This window comes from Hippocampus bargibanti, linkage group LG20 (genome assembly GCF_051943395.1).
Source record: "Hippocampus bargibanti isolate YZ-2025 linkage group LG20, ASM5194339v1, whole genome shotgun sequence".
Lineage (NCBI taxonomy): Eukaryota > Metazoa > Chordata > Actinopteri > Syngnathiformes > Syngnathidae > Hippocampus > Hippocampus bargibanti.
The window spans coordinates 12,689,606-12,698,352 of NC_142753.1; the positions used below are offsets into that span (position 1 = coordinate 12,689,606).

Genomic DNA, 8,747 nt, shown 5'->3' on the forward strand with positions numbered 1-8,747 from the left:
CAGGTGGTTATGATGTCACCAGACGGCCGGCGGGCGTCGTCATCCTCACCTGTCGTGCTCTTTGTCCACCAAGTGATAGCGGGCGCGAAAAGCCACCAAGTGGGCGTAGTAGGCGGGCGCCGGAATGGAAACGGAGCGGGTGCAGCGCACGTAAGTGTGGCACAGTTGATACGTCAGCACTTGCAGCTCGTCCGAAGAGAAGTGATTGTCGTCCCAGAGGACGTGGTAGTGAGACGGCCTGCTGGTACCCTGCACGCAAGTCACGTCTGCTGTCGCGGTGGCACACGCAAACACAAATACCCGCAAAACGCGCGTGGACACACTACATTTTTTGCTGTGTTCTTTTTTTTTTTTTTGCAAAGCAGCGAGAAAGTTCGAATGCTCCTTTCTACAAGCCACACGATTGTGGCGATGCATGTTTGTTAGTTGCAAGAAGAAAATTGATTTTTTTTTTGGACAGTAAACACACATTTCTAAGGTTGAATTGACCCCTCAGAAATGCCCACAAAAAAGGCCTTCATTCTGCGGAGAACACTTGTGATTTTGTGGAAATAAAATCTGCAGTTTAACTCATTCACCAATTTATTCAGGAGTGCCATTCCCAAATTTGTTCGGAATTTGGTTTTTCTTGCTGGGGTGCCGATAAAGCGCTTCTCAGTCTTTTTTCCCTTCCGCGAGGGTCATCATTTCCCTTTTTTCCATATTAGCGCTCAGCTCCACCTTCAGCTGTTGTTCAAGCGCTATATATAAGCCAATATTGCATTTTATTTTGGTCAGCCGCCCTCATTTCAAGCTCATATAACTCCAGATCCATATCATTTGGGAATTAGTTCCTTTGTTCTGGCGAAAGAAGAGAGACTAAGTTTTCTTACGCTGCATTGAATGTTTATGGAGTCCTAAGAGTCAATATTCTGGAATTCAAGTGACAATGACAAAAACCCTGGCACTGGAGTGGACATTTTTGCACATTGTCTGGCGGTCAATGAGTTCAAGTTGATTTTACACGGGTATGAAAAGATATATAACTAAACTGAATGTTCTCATGAATTAAGAATTGTTTTCAGAAAATATTTGTTCAATAAAAAAAAAAATGAATCAAGAAAAGGACTATTTTTCTCTGTAGTATAATGTGAGAATGAGCAGGCCTCCGTAGCACTATGTAACTTATTTCACCAACTTTGTCTTGTAAAAATTTTTTTTCTAAGTTATTGATTAGCTTCTCTGACAGCGTGGGTTGGAAAATGTGATCGGCAATCGTCATCAGTGAAATCTCTCTCTTTTTTTTGTACCTGTATGCCAGCATGACTGCAAAGGTAGAAATCAAATTCGGATGGGTGAGTGATTTTGGTGTCCACCGTGGTGCCTGCTGGAATGTTGCCACTCTTTCCAACCTGCGCAAAAAGCAGCAACGCATTTGATGGGTCCCGCGTATGGTGAAAGAGAGATGATCGATTGATTGTCAAGTTTAGCATGCGGAAAATAATCTTAGTCACCCTCTCGTTTCGATCTGTGCAAAACAGTCTGGTGTGGTGTCTCTTCTGGACGACGACAAAGGTGATACCGGGCTGGTAGTCTTTCTCCAGTTTGATGCAGGCCTCTCGGATCGCCAGCAGTTCATGCTGAAGAACCTGCACAGGTCCACAATTTCAGACAAGAAGGTGGAAAAAAGTTGTCGATCCGCGTTACGCACCTGGTTGAATTGTCCTTCGGAGATCCCATCCCGGTAGTAGATGATTCGGGTAGGCTTGAAGCGGGTCGACTTGTAGAACTGAATGAGCAGTTCTCTCACCATGGTGGCCAGGTCCTGGATGATATCTTGCCGGTGCTGCTGGACCCGAACGGTGGCGCAGTATCGGCTGGGGTGGGCGTCCATGCTGCCGACAACCTGCGAGGAGGACACATTTGGCTCTCCACCCGGTCCGGGAATAGAAAGCGCGAGACGTTTCTTACGGCGGCAATGGAGGGCTTTTTGCCATCTCCCGCAGGAGGATGAGTGACATCGGCGCCCAGAAAAATCACAGGCTGCTGGAACACCAACGGCCTAAACAAAAAAAGACAGCAAGAGCATTCATAGAAGGCACAGAAACATTTGGATTTGGAAAGAGTTCTTGTCCATTTTGAAAAGTAATCAGCATGTGTGGCGTGGAGTGCCATTCCCGAATTTGTTCAGGTGAGTTTTTTTCCTTGCTTGGGTGCCGATAAAGCCATGGCCCCTGGAAATGTTTTTTCACTTTTCCAGCTTTAGCGGTTGTTAAAGAACTATATAAACCAGTATGTATGTATTGTATCGTTTCAAGCTTTTCTGATGAAAGAAGAGAGTCTAAGGATTCTTACGCTGCCTTGAACGTTGATGTAGTCCTGAAAGCCAATATTCTGTGGGTCCTGGAATTTGAGTGACAATGACAAAAACCCCGGCACTGCGGTGGACACGTTTTTGCACATTGTCTGGCAGCGAATGAGCTAATTGTCAGCCCCATTGGCATACAAGTTTTTTGTTTTTTTTGGGGGGGGGGATTGAAATGCTAATTGGTGCATTTTGAAGAGATGCCTTTCCACTGACCGTCCCTGAGGAAGCAGGATGTTATTGACGCCACCCAGCTTGACATTGATCTTCAGACAGAGGTTGGAGAGCGTCTGCGGCGTGGTCTTCTGGACATTCTTCACCTGCACGCACTGGGTGGCCATGCCCAGGACCGTGTCTCCCACACGCTTCACCTCGGCTGCAATCCCAATCCATTGAATGTCAAGCACACAAAATCAAAGATGAACACGTGGGAGCGACTGGCGTCGGGATCCCTGACCGTAGACGGGCGTCTTTCCCGGTAGGATGACAACAACCAGCTGGAGGCCCTGGAAGGTGTACTTGAGGTGTCTGAACATGGGCTCCACGCTATCGGCGCCCTGGGCGTACTTGCAGAAGCAGGGCTGACCCTGAATGGGCATGCCTGCATCCCGGGAGATCTTCCTGAGCTGATCTGTGAATGCTCTAAAAGAGGCCATTGTTCTCTTGATTATGTGGAACGAGTTGTGTGTGCGTGCGTGTGACGCGACTTACTTCAGTAAGAGTTCAGTGCACTGTCTCTGCGGTGCAAAGCAAGCGATGGCCCACACTTTGATTTCGATGCCAGTGTGGAATTGCTTATTCCTCATGTCCCACACGCCTTGGATTGGCGTGGCGATGGCCTTGTTCTGGAAGTGACAATAAAAGCCGGGCTGTGACCACATTCTCTCTGAGCCATCTGAAACAATCACTGTACTTACAACTGCTGATGGACATACCCTGCCTCCATACAAAATGGAGGGTGCTTGGAGGACACGGCCGTTGACTTCCGTCATCTCGTCCCTCACCATCACTCCGAATTCGCGAACGTACGGGTCGGTGTTGAAGTTGGCGCTTCTCATCTGGACACAAGCACGTGCCATGGAGTCAGCCGGCTCACTTTTTCTTTCCAGCGCCAAAAATGATCGCCGCGAAGCTTCGACAAAGCTACTTTGCATCATTCCAGAGATCTGATTCGTGTTTGAATGAGTCGATTTTAACTCATTCGCTGACAGACAAGTGGTAAAAATGTGTCCACTCCAGTGTCATTGTCACTTCAATTCCAGGACCACAGAATATTGACTTTTAGGACTACCTCAACATTCAATGTAGCGTAACAAACATTAGACTCTCTTGTTACATCAGAAAAAAAGAATTCCTAAATGATATGGGTCCGACCGGAGGAGTTATATGAGCTTGAAATGAGGGTGGCTATCCAAAGTACAATGCAATACATACATATTGGTTTCTCTATAGAGCTTGAACATCGGAAGTCCCCGCTAGACAAGCTTGAGCAAAATGATCTGTTTCAACTCTTCGGGACGTTGGAAATAGACTGAGCTTGACAAAAAAGCCCATTTTCAATATTTTCACTCACCAGTTTACTAATTTCATCCTGACGGTCCGGTGCGGATCGAGCAGTGGCACGGATCATTGTAGACGTCTGATTGTCTGTCAGTTTTTTGATGCAACGCTGTCCCGCAACTATGTTACACACCTGGGAACACACACACACACACCATAAGCGCAAGTCAAAAAAAATAAGATGGTGGATGAGCTTCTACTTGACTGACTTCGAGAGGCAGGTAGGTGTGCTTTTGTTCCTGGCCAACTTGGAGACACGGCAGGTGAGGGTATCGCAGCATGAGTTTGTATTTATCTTTGAAGTACTGCGCCACGGTGCATTCAATAGTTTGGCCGTTCTCTTGCTGCAGGGGGAAGCTGAAGAGGGGAGAAAATAGCGGATGACTTGCTACAACGCACATTTGACTGCTCCACTGTGCCATACGGGTACAAATCACAAGCTCAGAACACCCATCTTTGCATTTCTGTTGCTAAATCAAGGAATATATTTGGATTTATGGTGGCCATTGAAGCGAGAATACACACAGCGGAAAGGGATTAAAACCGATAGAAAATATGCAAAAACAAAAACCAGCCAAGATGATTCTTACGTTTGGTGGCTTGCTGGTCTTCTGGTCACATTACACACTCGATATTTTCGCTTCATTTGACCACAATGTGTGATCTCCACTTTCAAGCCTGAAAGAAACATGCGGTTCTTTTTTATTCCATGTCATGTAGACACGGACGGACAAACATGACCTATCCACAAATAATATAATAATAGCAAAATGTAAAAAAAAAAAGGACACAATACCTTTAATTTCTTTGGTAAATTTAACTCTTTGAGAATCTGTTAAGGGCTTCTGTTGTTCTTCAATGCTTTTAAAATCCAAGACCTCGCACATGAACTCAATGACAGGCTGGGCTTTATAGAACGCAGTGGCTGAAACTGAAACAAAAAAATCACTTCAAAATTAGATGCAAGAAAAAAGGACTTTTAACACATTCGCTGCCAGACAAGTGCCAGGGTTTTTGTCATTGTCACTCCAATTCCAGGACCCAACAGAATATTCAGTTTTAGCATTACATAAACATTCAATACAGTGTTAGAAACCCGTGACTCTCTTGTTCTGTCAGAAAAAAAAGAGCTAATTCCTAAATGATATGTGTCTGGAGTTATCTGAGCTTGAACTGGGGGGAGATGTACAAAAGGCAAATGCCCCCCGTGGAAGGGAAAATCTTTTCAATTCCCAAACAAATTTGGGAATGACAGTGAATGACTTACGTTACAGTTGCAGAAATGACTTCAAGACATTGAGAGTATAAATTTACCATCGATATTGAGCATCATTTTCCAAAGTGAAGGCCTGACAGATTGGTGGAAGCCAAACCAAACTTCTCTGCCCCCACCCAGTGGGTTGGAACAGCCTTCTGAGGGAGTGAAGAAAGAACGACCGACTGGAGTATACCTAAAAAAAGAACAAGAAAAGGAAAAACAAACCAAAAAAGAAGTCATAGACATCATTGAGAAATTGGACGGCAACAATCAAGAGTGAATCAAGAATGCGGAATCAGAAAGGAGATTCGGGGGCGTACCTCATAGAGGGCAAATGTCTCATGACCACATCCAGAGCTTGGATGGTCTCAAATGGGACACTGGGTAGCCGCCCTGACAGCGCCTCATGCAGAGCTTGCAGGCTCACGCACGACACCCACTTGATGGAGACTTTAAAGCTGCGATCTTTGCCCTCTCCTGGAATGGTCACCTCCAGCTCCACCTGAGCACATCATCAAAGGCTCAATGCTCATTCGTGATGTCCAGGGGGATTTTAAAAAATGGACTGACCTTGTCTCTGCCAATCGGCAAGGGCATGGCTGTGTACAGGTTCTTCCGCCCGTCATACACCGGCTTTCGATCCCCAAAGATCTGGGTTTTGAAGTGCTGGACCATGTGCTCCACAATTTCACTGAGAAGAGAGGGAGGAGAGAAAGATGCCCCCTTTAGATGTGAAAGTCAAAAGGAAATGAAGTCAAGTCCAAATGATACGCACCGATTGACCCTCCTGGGACATTTCTCAGGCTTGATGTCAATGTCATAATGGTACACTTCCAGTTTGGGGATTTCCATCTCAAAGAAATTGGCCTGCAGCTTGATTGTCCTGCCCATGGTGCCAAAGTCTGGCCTGCAGGGCGGCTTGAAAACATATTCTGGCACCGGGGATGAGGGCGGCTCTACGACAGAAAGCCACGTACACTTCAAATCACTGCAAGTTATTCAAGGCTGCTTTTCCATTGGTCAGCGACAGCGTCACTTGGGACGCTCACTTTTCCACCCAGATTGCAGAAAAGTGTGAAAACAGCGTCAGAGCGTATATTCAACCTGTCCATAACATTGCCGATTCAAATTAGGGCTTGGCTAACTTCTTCAAAGCCATTTTTCCTGCTACTCTTCAAACACTTGCGATCACACGGTCGCATTTCAACCTCTGCAGGCCAGGGTATGGTGAGGAACACACACACACACCTCGGAGAGGGTTGGCATGAAAATGAAGGCATCTGTTTTGCAAACGCGACACGCCCAGACCACTTCAGCAGAGCAAAGTCAAAGAAATGGGATAGAAATAACATGACGATTGGTACACATGAAGGTAGGCACTCATTTTCATGAGTGGTCTCTGAGGAGGAAAAAAAAAGAAATATGTCAAAATGACACTAAGTTTGAAGCCCACCCGGGTGACAGAATGAAATGTGATGAACTTTGAAGACTTTCATTTGAACCACTTGTCTGGCGCAAGATATGAAGATCAACCAGGCTGGCACAACACATTATACAGCCAAATGGCGGTCTGACTGGTTTGCATCAAATTTACCTCCGGGTTTTTGCTAGCACAGCAAGACGAGAGCAGCAAAACCTGAACGCAACCAATCTGAAAAATGCACTTTTACATACTCAGGCTGGACCATTTTGAAAAAGAAACTACTGGAATTTCCGATTTTTCCCCCTTTAGGATTGCAATTCCAATTTCATATGGGATTTTTTTTTCAAGGTCGTTTTCCGTGTATTTTTTTAAACAAAAAAATGCTGTCTCCATTGCAATAAGACTATGAGATTTATTCACAGATTTTACAGATTAGGTAGACCCTAAAATAAGGGATGCATGCACTTCTTAAGCAATGTACTTTATCTTGACACCATCCGACCAACATGACCAGCCCCCCCCCCCCCCCCCCCCCCCCCCCCCCACACACACACACACACACACACACACACACATGTCTACATTTAAAAAAACAATTACATTGCATTCCTTCACATTGAATTTACCAAAAGGCCAATTGGTCAATGCATACATTTAAAAGAACTTACCGGAGCTCGCTGACCCAGAAGAACGTGGCCCCTCAAACATCTCTGTTGCTAAACATGAAGAAAAAAAATAGATGTAAACAAAATTACATGAAATACATTTTTTTTTGCATTTGGATCATACAGGTTGTAAAAATACACGTATGAATATATCTGTTATCAATACAAGGCCAGAAGGACCACAACAAGCTGTTAATCTAAAGAAGTGGGAGCCACCCATTCCATGAAAGATAAATTTAAATGACGAAGTTAAATTCATGATTATGCATCGACAGAAGAAATATTTTGTAACAACATGAATAAAATACGCTTGCTATGGGTGATGGGTAAAAAGGCATGATACTGGATAATGGAAAAAAAGCATCACATGATGCAAAGCCATTCTAAACTAATTAGCTCAACGATAACTCACTTTACATCTTTACCTCAGCTAAGATTGGGGATGAGATTAGGTGCTAAATATTCCTCCAAAACCAAATTCATCGGCCCTACACGATCATCATCATTGATCTGGCGAAGTGTAATTCAAATTACACGTACAAATAACATAGATACTTTATTTTATGTCTAGTACCAAGCGAGTTTTTGGAAGATTCCAAGTTTCGGAGAACGAGGTTAGCTCAAAGCTAACTTGGCTAGCAGCAGCTTGTTGTTGCACGCGAAGCTTGCTCGCCAATGACTGCCGCACGTAACATTGAACTAACTGGTCTTCAATTATTTTGGTCAGCTCGTTCGCTAAAACAACCAACGGATAAATCCACTAGCTGCCGAGTAAAAACTATGCGAACTATTTGACGCTCGTGTCGACTTTTAACAACTCTGATTTCTCTTACGCTCGTATTAGCTTGTAGCACTTACCTCCACCCGTGGGATACATTTTGTCGACTTTTCAAGCCACGCCGTGGCGGTCAAAAATGCTCCACTTCACGTCGGCGAGTTCCAAACAAAAGTCATGCGCGATGCGAAAAGTACTTGGGTTAAAAACATGGGTATGCGAGCTGCGAAATTGTTCTATTTGCTAAATATTTCCAGTCGCTCATCTTCAGCGCGGCCCAATACCCCAAACTCACAAACGCTAGCCGAGTGCGAACTGCGAAGCTAGCACAGAAAGACACTCGGCGGTAACACAGAGCATACCATCGTGTTTACTTCCGGTATCGGCTAAACCTCTTTGGTTCAACCTGATACACCTCTATCACACTTAAACGATTTTTTTTCTTCCATCCATATATATTGTATTTTTTATTATTAGACTTACAATTATAATATGAGAATTTAATGGTGTGACCTCGGCAGGAGGCGGACTATTTTTGTTGATGACGTCGAATGCAAGTCGATTTGACGAGGATAAAGAATCAAAAAGTTTTTATCTTTTAAACTACAAATGTAGCCCTTCAAATATATATTACACTGTTCCAATTACGAAACATAATATTCATTTAGAAGTATATGAACTCATTGCGCCGCGTCGATTCTCGGCAACAAGAATGGCGCGCT

The 8,747-nt window shown here is 44.5% G+C and overlaps 1 protein-coding gene across 6 annotated transcripts in view; it reads right to left on the bottom strand.

Annotated features, from left to right (window-relative positions):
- The window catches only part of ago2 (argonaute RISC catalytic component 2), a 70,103-nt gene extending 61,737 nt beyond the window's left edge, over positions 1 to 8,366 (bottom strand). For 3 of the 6 annotated variants that reach the window (XR_016113463.1, XR_016113464.1, XM_088986954.1), the window contains exons 1-18: positions 8,109 to 8,366; positions 7,254 to 7,301; positions 5,938 to 6,118; positions 5,733 to 5,853; positions 5,483 to 5,664; positions 5,219 to 5,355; positions 4,701 to 4,835; positions 4,495 to 4,582; positions 4,114 to 4,261; positions 3,918 to 4,037; positions 3,056 to 3,402; positions 2,802 to 2,986; positions 2,561 to 2,720; positions 1,951 to 2,041; positions 1,691 to 1,885; positions 1,494 to 1,628; positions 1,290 to 1,391; positions 50 to 249 (exon numbers count right to left, since the gene is read on the bottom strand). Coding sequence is in view for 4 of the 6 variants with exons in the window: in XM_088986954.1 (XP_088843080.1) it covers positions 50 to 249; positions 1,290 to 1,391; positions 1,494 to 1,628; positions 1,691 to 1,885; positions 1,951 to 2,041; positions 2,561 to 2,720; positions 2,802 to 2,986; positions 3,056 to 3,402; positions 3,918 to 4,037; positions 4,114 to 4,261; positions 4,495 to 4,582; positions 4,701 to 4,835; positions 5,219 to 5,355; positions 5,483 to 5,664; positions 5,733 to 5,853; positions 5,938 to 6,118; positions 7,254 to 7,301; positions 8,109 to 8,127 (2,594 nt within the window). In the remaining 2 variants the exon portion in view is untranslated. The remainder of the gene's footprint in view (positions 1 to 49; positions 250 to 1,289; positions 1,392 to 1,493; positions 1,629 to 1,690; positions 1,886 to 1,950; positions 2,042 to 2,560; positions 2,721 to 2,801; positions 2,987 to 3,055; positions 3,403 to 3,917; positions 4,038 to 4,113; positions 4,262 to 4,494; positions 4,583 to 4,700; positions 4,836 to 5,218; positions 5,356 to 5,482; positions 5,665 to 5,732; positions 5,854 to 5,937; positions 6,119 to 7,253; positions 7,302 to 8,108) is intronic. The other 3 variants (XM_088986955.1, XM_088986957.1, XM_088986953.1) reach the window with 3 other exon arrangements.
- Positions 8,367 to 8,747: the final 381 nt, after the last annotated feature.